This window comes from Polypterus senegalus, chromosome 3, assembly GCF_016835505.1.
Source record: "Polypterus senegalus isolate Bchr_013 chromosome 3, ASM1683550v1, whole genome shotgun sequence".
NCBI classification, from domain to species: Eukaryota; Metazoa; Chordata; class Cladistia; order Polypteriformes; family Polypteridae; genus Polypterus; species Polypterus senegalus.
In genome coordinates this window covers 266,602,273-266,615,473 of record NC_053156.1, presented here as the reverse complement: position 1 = coordinate 266,615,473, position 13,201 = coordinate 266,602,273, and the positions used below count along the sequence as shown (strand labels likewise).

Here is a 13,201-nt window from a genome sequence, read left to right as displayed (position 1 = left end):
TTCCCTAACTCCTTTTCGATACAACCAAAAGCTTGTAGCACTGAAAGAAGGCAGGAAGAATTAATAAATCCTTGATGTTTATGCAAAATTCTGTGCTTACCATTTTCATGTTTAAGCAGAACTTAAAATTCTTTAGACCAGGTGTAATTTTTGTAGCCTTCAGTCACCCAATTTTTTAAATCATGCAACCACTATTGTCTCATCATGATCTTCTTAGCTATCCAGAGAAGAACTCTGTGTGACCTTCTTGTGTTGTAAAGACCTAAACACTTCTGAATACCATTCTCTGTATAGTCCACAGACAGTAGTGCATGTCTAGCACCAACAATGTTACAACTGCCAAAACTACACAGAACACTGCTCTTGTCCATTCTAATGTTTAGCTGATAACAAATAAACCTCTTTGTCAAATCTGCATGGCGTATATATAGAGTTTTAGTTATATGAAATTAGTCTTTTGGTGGGGCAGACTATTATTATTAGTGAATATTTGTCCCTCTTACATCCACATAGTTCTGTTGTTATATTTTGCCTCCTGGAAGCTGCAACACACACAATATAAAAAAGTCAACTTGCAAAGTAGTTCAGTTCAGCAGCTGGACTGTTATTATCTGATACCAAACAAATATGACTTGTCAATGGCTTCAGTATAAATGATAATCTCTAATCGGTTTGTTCAGCTGCTCCGTCTAATCAAGAAGGGCAAATCAGTGTTGCAATTTGTGTTTAGAATGCTAAAGGAGCCTCAAATATTGCATACTTTTATAAACTCAGTGCTTCATAGCTCTGAAAGGAAACTGTGCAATTTCCAGATGTGCCGATGACAGTTTTGCACATGGTAATTATTGTTTCATCATTATTATTACAGTATCATCTGCCATTATTCATTAATCTGATGTGTTCATTTGATAGGTAGTAAACATTTTTCCGAAGTAACCTCTTTTCAGTAGTGTCGGTATACAGTATAATGTATCAGTCTATGTTACCCATACAACAATATTCATTCTCTTCTTTTTCTTAGGACTCCCCACTGAAAGCAGTTCAAATGTTGTGGGTGAATCTGATCATGGACACATTTGCTTCTCTTGCCTTGGCCACTGAACCACCCACTGAATCTCTTCTGCTGCGTAAGCCATATGGGCGCAACAAGCCCCTAATCTCCCGGACTATGATGAAGAACATTCTGGGCCATGCTGTTTATCAGTTAACAATTATTTTCACACTACTATTTGCAGGTTTGTTAAGAATTGACGCTTTTAACAGACTCTTTTCCTTCATATGGTCAATCATTTGTGAATTTCCCCTTGGGATTAATAAAGTATCTATCTATCTATCCATCTATCATTTCTTTTCTACTGGCATGCTCACTTGTTTAGCCGAAGCTACTTCTTGGTTTAAAAAAGCAGTTCATATTAAGGTTTACATAAGGTGTGTCTTCATAAACATCATAAAGAAATTTAATCCCTATTTGTTAGCAAACAAGATTAAACTAGGTCTTAAGTGCTACAAGAAAGTGTCTTGTCACTACCATGAAGATGGATAAAAAAAGCCAAAAAAAAGTCTGAATTTGAAACATTATAAAAATGTTATACCTGCTCAAAAGTTTAAAAAAGCACCTTTTAAAGATTTAGCATATTATTTTTGATAATGTTATCAGTAAATAAAACATAAAATGTAATTGACGCTGCAGTTAGCACTGCGGCATTACCACTTTAGAGTCCTGCGTTCATATCCAGCACAGAGCTCTACCTGTGTTGAGTTTACACATTCTATGCATGGATTTTCCTCTAAATACTTCTTTTCTTCCTCTTATATCTCATACACATGTATATTAGGTTAATTGGAAACCATAAATTGACTCTATGCAATGCTGGTAACAGTGTGGATGAGTGTTCCTGTCCTGCAGTGACCTGGTACCCCATCAAAGACTATTTCTTACCTTAAACTGCAGAGTGCTGCTGGGATATACTGTATATCAGTTTAGGACAACTGTAACTGGATAAATTTGTTACAAAGTGATGGATGAATGGATTATTCTTTAATAACATACACATTACAGGGTGTAACCATTTCTTGGGTTAAACAAGGATTAACTTGTCTCCCTGATTTGTTAGGTTTACTCCCTGAACACATGCATGAAGTCATATGAGATATAAACATCAAAAATAACTGTATTTATGCATATATGGCTCATTAAGGCACATAACAAAGGATGAATAAAGAAGTAACAACAGTACTGCATAGAGCGCACCGTGTTTGTGATTCAGCTACAGTAATAAGATGTTTTTCATTTCTCCGATAGTCTCACAGTTTCTCCTCTTAGCAGATGTTATCCAACACTACTATGAACCCCAGTCACAACTAAAGTTTTGTCACACACCTTGAGGATTAGACTGCATGCCTGAATGCCATTACTAATCCAATCTATGCCATATTTTCTATGTGGCAGGGTATACTAATGTTGATTCAGCTACCAAGTTACCAGTGCTCTCCACTGAGTGTCCCTGTTACTGGAATCCCATTTTAAGGCTATCCTTCTCAGCCCCTAGCTCACTGTGGCATAAGGATACCTCCCCAATACCCTTTTCTAAAATCATTACACTTTGACAGACCACTTCTGGATACTTGACTAAATGTAATCAGACAGTTTACTTAGTTTTTCATCTTTTCATCTATCTTGTATGGATTGAAGTATAGCCATTTATAGGCTATTACCCTGCCATCTTTCCTCAGAGAGGCTTTTATTCCCTGGGCGTCCCTCCACCTAGCAGCTAAGCACTATGTAACGGTACTAGAGCCTCTTGATGTTAATATCTCTATTTAGTACTAGTACTTATTGACTACAGGTGAGGCTCTGCCAAGTTGCTTAGCAGTGCCATGTCACTTAGGAGCATAAAATAATGTGCTTTTTCTCTGTGTGCTGATGGACAAAAAGTGCAGCCAAGCTAAGATGTGTCAAGTGTTGCATGTCTCTCTTTTCAGTGTCCAGTAGGGAATTAACCTATTTAGAGCATGAAAAAAACAGGGAAACTAGCATTAAATGCAGTAATTAATCACATTTTTGTGTGCAATTTTAGTTTGCCTTGCTAGACAATGTTGGCCCTAAAAAGATAAAATATATCTTCTCCATTAACAGAGTATGTTTTGTCAGTTCATTTTATTTTGTCCTCCATAACCCTCTGTTGGAATAAACAGCTTCAGAATATGGACAAATAACAGGATTTTCATTTATTTTTTAATATTTTGATACTCATTCAGTTTTTATAAACCATATGCACATTTCCTGTATCTTCCAGCTAATTAGGTTTAGAAAGTAAGACCAATTAAATATGTTTGTTTTACTGATTTAGAACCTATGTTCTCCTCTTTCCACAGGAGAGAAGTTCTTTGACATTGACAGTGGTCGTAATACACCACTCCATTCTCCACCATCAGAACATTACACTATTGTCTTCAACACCTTTGTTATGATGCAGCTTTTCAATGAAATCAATGCCAGAAAAATCCATGGTGAAAGGAATGTTTTTGAGGCCATTCACCGGAACCCTATCTTTTGTAGTGTGGTCATCGGCACATTTGTCTGCCAGGTACAAACTGTTATATTGACTTTTTTGTAAGCAGATGTACCTTCTAATATGAGATTTTTTTTGGATTTAATTTAAAAATTATTGAGAGCTTGTAACAGAGTGGTATGTCCAGCAACAGAAAAGTAATAAGTTAAACTTTGAAGGTCTCAACGATGCTGCAGTTATTCAGTTTAGGCAAATGGTTCCATGTGTTTAAAACTATATGTATGAAAAATTTGTATATAACGTTTGTGTGCTAGTTATCCTCTTTCAGCTTCCAGCTGTGCCTCAGTGTTCTCTTTTAAAAAAAATACAGTATCAACTAACAATTTAAATTAGAGCTGATTCATTTCCTTAATATTTTTAAATGTTCTTCTGTTAAGTTTCCTACTACAGTACACTCTTCCACTTGCCTTGGGCTAAACAGATTCAGATCCTTCAGCCTTTCATTACAGATTCATTAGTTCTGATATAAATCTGATAGTTCTTTTTCATGGTTGTTCTACTACTGTTGTATCAACATGGACACTAAAATTGAAAATGGTTTTCCAAATGTAGCATTGTGTAATTTAAACAAAAAGACAATCTTTCTTAAATATTTACCCATTAGAACTATAGATCACAGTATCCAAGTTACCATTTTAATCACTTCTGAATACTCTATGACAGAATATTGATCAAATATATAGATATATTATTTACGTATAAATCCAGAACTGCTCTTGTGTTTCTACACCTAATTTCAATTCGACATACAGTAGTTACATTGATCTTCTTTCATAAAATATTAGTTTTCCACAATAAACCTGTTCAATTTTTAATGTGATTCTGTTCAATTTATGGTAATTTATTTCAGCTTCAATAATTCAAAAATTACTATTAAAATAAACTCATATAATGTGAAAATGTAATGAACTTGTGATCTGCATGAGTTAACATCAGTGATCTTACCGCACAAACTTTAATAAACATGTCAATATGATCACAACAGCCAACACCAGCCATTGTTATTGAAACTGTTTAAACGATTCAATAGTGTTTTTAAATCAGTAATAGGATGTGTCTTTAAGGTCATTTCCCTATTTATTTTCATTTTTTTCTTCATAGACATAAAGGGAACCTTATCTAATGTAAAGTGCATACCTTATTCTCTCATGAGATAGAATAGATTGGATTTTTCCAATGTTACAAGGATGAAAAGATATTGTCTTTTTATTAGCCTTAATATGAGACTGGAATGTGAGGCAAGTATCCGAAATCACTCCCAAGATTTTTGATGATCAAACTTTCAGAAGCATTACAGCCATCAATATTGCGACAAATAGACATGCTCAATGTATAAAGAAAACACTTTTTTTAATACTGGTATATCTATCACAGTATCACACCATCTCCTTTATTCACATGAAACTACATTTTTGTTTTTTTTAAGTGAAAATTATTTCAAATGATCATAAAATATGATGAGAGCACATGAAAACTATAGATTGGCTATGCCCACTGAAGTGAATAAATCTATAGTATATCATTTGTAAAAGTAAAAAGGAGCATTTAGGTACTGTTTCTCAAATTTGGAGGCAACATTTACTTTGCTACTAATTACAAATTAAAATCACAAATGTTTCCACCTTTATCTCCACTAGTAACTTTTTAGACTAGGTCATGGAAAAAGATTCTCATGATTTCAGAATGTAATATATTGTATCTTTAAATACAGAAGAAAAATTTGTTATCTGTATAAGGAATACATGGGAAAAATCTCAAATTTTCATTTCAAACCTCATTATCTTTGGACAAGCATTTAAACTCTGTTCCGTTCCTATGCCCCTATATTTAAGCACACTCAATGCTTTTGCTCCAGCTGCAGCGGTTCTCTTTTATTTTGAATCAAAATTAAGAATGTTTTCTTCATATGCAATAAATTTCACATATCCTAACATAATGAGCTCAGTGCTTTTTAGACACTGAGGTATCTCTGTATCACATTCCTTAGGAATAATTAAGTTTCAATGAATATAGTTCATAAATTGTCAAAGATATGCACAATCAAACTCTCTTCTGTCCCTTATAGAAGAATAGACACACACTTATACTAAATATATTCCCTTCCTTTTCTAAAGAACTGCCAAAGGAAACATTATTCATTCAGCTTTTAAATACTTAGAGATTTGGGGCCTCATGCATAACGCCATGTGTAGAATTCACACTAAAACATGTCATACAGGCAAAGGCGGAAATGTTCCTACACACAAAAAAATCCAGATACATAAATCTGTGTGTTCGCCAGCTTCCATGTTCTTCTACTCCATAAATCCCGGTCAGTGTGAAAAATAACACATGTGCACTTCCCAAACTCCTCCCAGAATTATGCCTCTTTGAATATGCAAATCAATATAAATAGCCCTTAAGCTCAGTGTTCTGGGAATAGGCAATGGCAAAAGCACTGGGGGAAATAGAAGAATTTCAGCGAATACCAAGTGGAGGCAAGGAAAAACATACTGTTTGTTGGTTTAAACAGTGGGATAAACAACAAAAGAAAGTTGATTGAGTGACATAGAGTGTCGGAGAAACTCGAAAGCTCAAGTTCGCAAAGTCCCACAGTGCCTGAAATAAAACAGAAGTTGTCAGATATTAAAGTCGCAAGAAAAGGCAAGTCGTAGCCCACTGTCCGAGTGTCATATGAAAGCTTATTAGGGTACAGAGAAAAGAAAAAAAATAGGCACACAGTGGGGATAAAAGCTTGCAATGTCAACTTTAATCTTGAAATTTCCACTTTAATCACGTATTTTGTCATTAAACTAGAACATCATAAACGTTTTCTTAAAATCGTTTAATGTACTAGTTTCTCAAATCCCATCGTAACTAAAGTAGCATGTTAAATGCTTTGTTTTGTATGTGTTCTTCTACAGCCATGGCTCAAATTATCGGCACCCCTGGAATTTTCCCAGAAAATGCACCATTTCTCCCAGAAAATTGTTGCAAATACAAATGTTTTGGTATACACATGTTTATTTCCTTTATGTGCATTGGAACAACACAAAAAAACAGAGCAAAAAGCCAAATCTGATATCATTTCACACAAAACTCAAAAACCTGGCTGGACAAAATTATTGGCACCTTCAACTTAATATTTGGTTGCACGTTCTTTGGAAAAAATAACTGAAATCAAGCGGTTCCTATAACCATCAACAAGCTTGTGACATCTCTGAACTGGAATTTCCGACCACTCTTCTTTTGCAAACTGCTCAAGGTCTCTCAGATTTGAAGGGCGCCTTCTCCCAACAGCAGTTTTGAGATCTCTCCATAAGTGTTCAATCGGATTTAGATCCAGACTCATTGCTGGCCACTTCAGAACTCTTCATGCTTTGTCATTTTTGGGTGCTTTTAGAGGTATGTTTGGGGTCATTGTCCTGCTGGAATACCATGACCTCTGATATAGACCCAGCTTTCTGACACTGGGCCTTACATTGCGCCTCAATATCTTTTGGTAGTCTTCAGATTTCATGATGCCTTGCACACAGTCAAGGCATCCAGTGCCAGAGGCAGCAAAACATCTTAGAACCGCCTCCATGTTTGACTGTAGGTACTGTGTTCTTTTCTTTGTAGGCCTCATTCCGTTTTCTGTAAACAGAAAACCAAAAAGCTCTACCTTGGACTCATCTGTCCACAAGACGTTTGCCCAGAAGGATTTTGACTTCCACAAGTACATTTTGTCAAACTCCAGTCTGGCTTTTTTATGTTTCTGTGTCAGCAGTGGGGTCCTCCTGGCTATCCTGCCATAGCGTTTCATTTCGTTCAGATGCCGACGGATAGTTCGAGCTGACACTGTTGTACCTTCTGAGTCTGCAGAACAGCTTGAATATGTTGTGAAGTTGATTGGAGCTGTTTATCCACCATTTGGACTGTCCTTCGTTGCAGTCTTTTATCAATTTTTCTCTTCTGTCCACGTCCAGGGAGATTAGCTACAGTGCCATGTGTTGTGAACTTCTTGATTATGTTGTGCACAGTGGACAAAGAAACATGAAGATCTCTGGAGATGGACTTGTAGCCTTGAGATTATTGATATTTTTCAACAATTTTTGTTCTCAAGTCCTCAGACAATTCTCTGCTCTTCTTTCTGTTCTTCATGCTTAGTGTGGCACACTCAGACGCACAACAGAAAGGTTGAGTAAACTTTTCTCCATTTTAACTGGCTTCAGGTGTGATTGCTATAGTGCCAGCACCTGTTTCTTGCCACAGGTGAGTTCAAACGAGTATCATATGCTTGAAATAAAACAATTCACCTACAATTTTGAAAAGGAGCCAATAATTTTGTCCAGCCCATTTTTGGAGTTCTGTGTGACATGATGTCAGATTTGGCTTTTTTTCTCTGTTGTTTGTGCTGTTCCAACATAAAGAAAATAAACATGTGTATACCAAAACATTTGTAATTGCAACAATTTTCTGGGAAAAATTCAGTGGTGCCAATAATTTCGGCCATGACCTGTATGTGCTCTGTGTGTGAATCACTATGTGTTTCTTAAACAGGCTTTCTCTTCCTCCGACAGAACACAGAATCCATTTACATTCGTGATATTACAGCTCTCTGAATAATTTAAATACTGAGATGTATACTTGATATCATTTTCATGATGATAGGAATTAAAGCATGTTATTAAACATGGGAACATGGTGGTGCAGTGATTGTTCATGCCTCATGCAATATGCTTGCTGCGCCGTGCGCTACCTTCGATGAAATAATTTATTGCAACAGTACTGTCTCTTTCAAACATACTAACCTCCAATTCCTGTCCTTCCTTTTCTTTCTCCAAATACCCAGTCACCACACAATCAGCTCTGTAATAGACGTTAAGCCATCTTTAAGCTGAGAACGCTGATTCTTTAGAACTTTTAAGGAACATTGAAATATCTTCGGAAAACAAGTTTAATTATTCTATTCATCTATCCTTCCAGTGTCACGCCAGCCTCAGCAAGAATACAGCGTGAAGCAGGAACAATCCATGAACGGAGTGCCAGCTCCTTGCTAGTGCTAGTTCTAATGTTTAATTATTAAAAATATAGATTATTTAAATGATGTTAACATTTTATCTGCATAATATAATTTGCTGCGTTTCATCTTATAAATGATATCGTCATCATATGTAAATACGTGCTTTATAAAGTGGCGCAGGTTGTGCAATACTATAACTGTATTGCAAGTTTACAGTGAGGTAATTGTACTTATAAGTAAAAACAGTTCTACAAGGAGTACTGGATTGACTGATTGATTGCGTTTATAGTTCTTGGGATGAAACTGTTTCTGAACCGTGAGGTCAGTACAGGAAAGGCTCTGAAGCGTTTGTTGCATGAGAGCAGTTCAAATAGGCAGCATGGCTGAGGCACCGTAAACGAATAATTCTTTTTCCGATCAGCTGCTGTAGAGTTGTGATTCCACATTCAGATACAGTGAGAGTATTATGGAAAAAGATGATCCTCTGTAGCAACCCCTAACGAGAGCAGCTGAAAGAAGAAGAAGAAGGTGCAGTGAGAGTAACAATGCTAAAGCAGGTATGGTATTTGGAATAGTTTGGCTGTTCCGTGGACCATTATATTGTTACCGGTTAATTACAATCAGATGCCTTAAACTAATAAACAATATGAGGTTAATTTCAGTGTATATGATAAAGCCACGTCAGGGATGTGAATCTAAAAAAGAAAGAGAAACCACACAAGAAACAAAAGCACTGCTTTGACACTGGGTGCCACCAGTTTGCAAAACCAAGCGGTGAACTTGTGTATGCCAGGGTTTGAGTTACCATGAAAATGTGCATGGCTTTACGCCAAGTTTAAGTTTTATACATCACAATTTGAGCGTGGAAAATGGGAGTACGCAGCATTTTTGTGTGTACGCACCATTTATACATGTGGCTACTGGTCTTTTGGCTGATTAGATGGATTAGTTTTTACCTAGATTTAAGTATCTTAGCATCATCTTGTGTTGACGGTGGTGCTGATTTTTTTCACAGCTTCTCTGTCCTAATTTCCTCACAGATCTGTGAGAATTTGTGTGATGCAGAAAGTTTGAACCTGCTGAATCCCTGCGCGGTGACAGATGCTGTGAGCTAATGAAAGGTTATGTTAATGTTATTATTACATTTAGAAGGAAAAACTTATAAGATCTAAAGACTTGTCCTTTAAATAGGTTATTGCTTTCTGTTATGGTAATACCTATAACCAGATATACTGTACATACATAAATACATTTTATGGTTTCTGTCCGAGTATAAAGTTAGAAACAATGCAGTCTTGGTGTTAGGCTAGCGAACTAACAAAAAAAAATCTGAAATAGTAACCAGGAGAAGAGACTTAGTTAAAACCAGAAAAAGGATCATGAATCAAGAAATCAACTTCACCGTTACAAAACTAAAACGCAAGTCAAAAATCAAGGTCAAAAAAGTACAGATGAAAATCAAACAACTTGACTATTTTAAAGTCAGTCAAAAAGCACTAGGCAAAAAGATCTATTTTGAAAATCGGTCAGCTCAGATAAGGAAGTGGCCTTTGCAAGCTACTTTTAACCCCAACAAATAACTGGTGAAGGATCATGACCTCTGAAGTCATAACCTTACAACAACAACATTAATTTATATAGCACATTTTCATACAAAAAAAATGTAGCTCAAAGTGCTTTACAAAATGAAGAATAGAAAAATAGAAGACACAATAAAAAATAAAAATAAGTCAACATTAATTAACATAGAATAAGTAAGGTCCGATGGCCAGGGTGGACAGAAAAAACAAAAAAAAACTCCAGAGGCTGGAGAAAAAAAATAAAATCTGTAGGGATTCCAGACCAAGAGACTGCCCAGTCCTCTCTGGGCAAACCTTAGAGATGGAAAGGCAACCCTAGGAACCAGAACACTAAAGGAGCTGGCTATATCCACACAATATGGCAGCAATAACAGTAAAAATAAATATAACAGAAGCAAAATTAAAGCTTAGTTATAAAACTAAGTAGTTAGTAATAGGAGGTTCAATGTAACACTGGGAAACAAAACTATACGCAGTGTATTTATTTGTCATTATTCCTCCAGTTTTGTGGGCAGATGCAGAGTCTGCTTTTTCTTTCTTTGTCCAGATACTTTTTTTCTTTTTCTATTTTTCTCTCTCTCTGTCTCTTTGTTTGCACATTGTGGGAGCTGGCTGAACTGCAGTCATAGTCTTTGAGGTTACACGTGCACTGGCTCTCTTAAAATAAACATTCAGTTGGGGATCAAGTAACTCCTTTCTGCACTAAGATGGACATGTTGTTTTTACATATGATCTCTTGCTTGTGTACCTTTTTGTCAATTAACAAGACTGGACTTAATTCAGCACCCAAGCCCACCTTTGCAGACGTTCTTGGTTTATTCAAGAGTAGCCACTCCATATTTTAGTCACACCATAGTCAACAGTGGTACTGCTACAGGCAGAGGAGTGTCCAAGGAGTGGACATTATGTTATTGGTTTCTTAGATGCCCATAAACCCAACCTTTTCATTGTTAATTGGTCCAAGGTTTTGTCCTTTAAGGTTTTCAGATATTGAGTTATGATCATCTTTCTCACTAATCATGGTGTTAAACAGTACAACATAGAGACCTCTGTAAACCAGTACCAGTCTCATTCAACCTTGAATTCTGTTGCCTAATTACATGTGCATCTAGGAAGTAGATTTCAAACAGAGGCCCGGTATGGTATCTGTGAGACCTGCACTTCAGCTGAGTTTTAATGTATAGTATCAGTAAATGGGGCTGTAGCTTTGTCATACAACTATATATTTCATGTGCCATGCTGTCACAAGGAGGGCAATGCCGCTTTGTGCTAGAGAGCCCCTTTCAGTTCAGTGATCTGGATACTGAAGGATACCTCTGAGTTATGTTGGTTTAATGTCTGTCCATTCATATTCTTCACCTTGTTTTTACCATAACAGATCATAAGTTGGCAAAGGCTGTCCCATCTGGGAAGCAGTTATGTTAGACTTTCTAAACTAACATGTTATAATTTTTTATATTTTATAATCTCTATTAATGTTTATGGATACTTGTGCCATCCCTATAAGCATCAGCAATTATTGCATTTGTAGTATAAGTCAACGATAAAAATTAAATCTTTACAGATTTATTACTATTAAATTTACTAACAATGTAATCTTTGATTTTCAGGAGTTCTTTATGATGATCTGGTATTATTAAAGATTCGTTTTATGCTTTTTATCTTACTTTTCATGCAAACTTAAAACCTATCCTTCTATAGTATGTTTTTTCACCTCTTCTTCTTGTTCTTTCAGATTATTATAGTGGAACTGGGAGGGAAGCCTTTTAGTTGCTCTGGATTAACTGCTGATCAGTGGCTATGGTGTATCTTCATTGGTGTTGGTGAACTTCTGTGGGGACAGGTAAGAAGACTTTTTCTTAAGTAAAGCTTCATAAAATACACTTATAGTATACATGAGATAATATTTAGTGATTATATTAAGGGAGATGAAACTGTCACATAAAGAAGTCACGAAAAAGTAAATAATTACTACATACAAGTCAATTTTTCAGAAAAAAACTACAATAATAATAAAAATACCTAAAACTACCCTTTTTGGCATTAGTTGATTTCAGCAATCCCAACACATCGACTGAAGTTCTTGAAAGAGGCAGGTCATGGCATTACAAAGGAAGAAATACACAAGGATGACTTGCCTGAAGGGGTAGATGAAATTGACCATGCAGAGATGGAACTTCGCCGTGGCCAGATCCTCTGGTTCAGAGGGCTCAACCGCATCCAGACTCAGGTAGGCCACTTTGAACCTTTTTTTAAGGTGTTAATTCCTTAAGTTTTGGGATACTGTATATATTAGTGTGCCTTTTTATTATCAGGATAAATTGCATGGATCATACAACTTTGCAGATATCTTTGTGTATTTTTGTTTTTACTGTAAGGTTTAATTCAGTGAAATGTCTGGTTTTGCTACTCTATATTCTAAATAGAAATATATAATTATAAATAAAGTTTCAGTTCTTCTGAAGACAATAAGGATGTTTCAGAAACGCACAATGAAAATGAAATGTTTACTATACTCTTTGTTCACAGGTGGAACTGATTAGTCAATGTCTTTTGGAAGTTTTGCAAAAAGTTCTTAAGATTAGTAGGTGAAAGTACAGTTTTAACCTTGTTTTCACTGTAATTAGAGAGATTAGAAGATTCAAAGTTATATCAATATTGTTGTTTTTCATCATCAACGAAAGCAGTAAATTATGTAAATCCTATCTCACTTGAGCACTCCAGCGTTGGTTCAAATATTTTCCAGAGAAGTAGAGATCTTTTTACTATGTAGAGAATTTTCCCAGAATTGTAATGCCATTTACAGATCATGTGGAAACACATCAATGTATCTTAGCAACATTGAAGCAACATGACTATACCATAAAAGGAGATTATGTACTCCTGTCAATAATTTTTTCATGTGTTTTTCTAATTTCATTTACTATATTTGTCATCCATGAGCTTATTTGTGAAATGGTGCAACATTTTCCCAAGCATTACTGTAAATCAAGAATCAAGGGAAAAAACTAGGGTGGCTAGATGGTTCCTTAAAAAAACACATAATTAATAACAGACCTTAATCC

At 35.7% G+C, this 13,201-nt stretch overlaps 1 protein-coding gene across 4 annotated transcripts in view; it reads left to right on the top strand.

Annotated features, from left to right (window-relative positions):
- The window catches only part of atp2b4 (ATPase plasma membrane Ca2+ transporting 4), a 270,016-nt gene that overhangs the window by 235,195 nt on the left and 21,620 nt on the right, over positions 1-13,201 (top strand). For all 4 annotated transcript variants that reach the window (XM_039749116.1, XM_039749115.1, XM_039749119.1 and 1 more), the window contains 4 exons: positions 1,022-1,235; positions 3,376-3,587; positions 11,872-11,979; positions 12,184-12,366. In XM_039749116.1, coding sequence (XP_039605050.1) covers positions 1,022-1,235; positions 3,376-3,587; positions 11,872-11,979; positions 12,184-12,366 — 717 coding nt within the window. The remainder of the gene's footprint in view (positions 1-1,021; positions 1,236-3,375; positions 3,588-11,871; positions 11,980-12,183; positions 12,367-13,201) is intronic.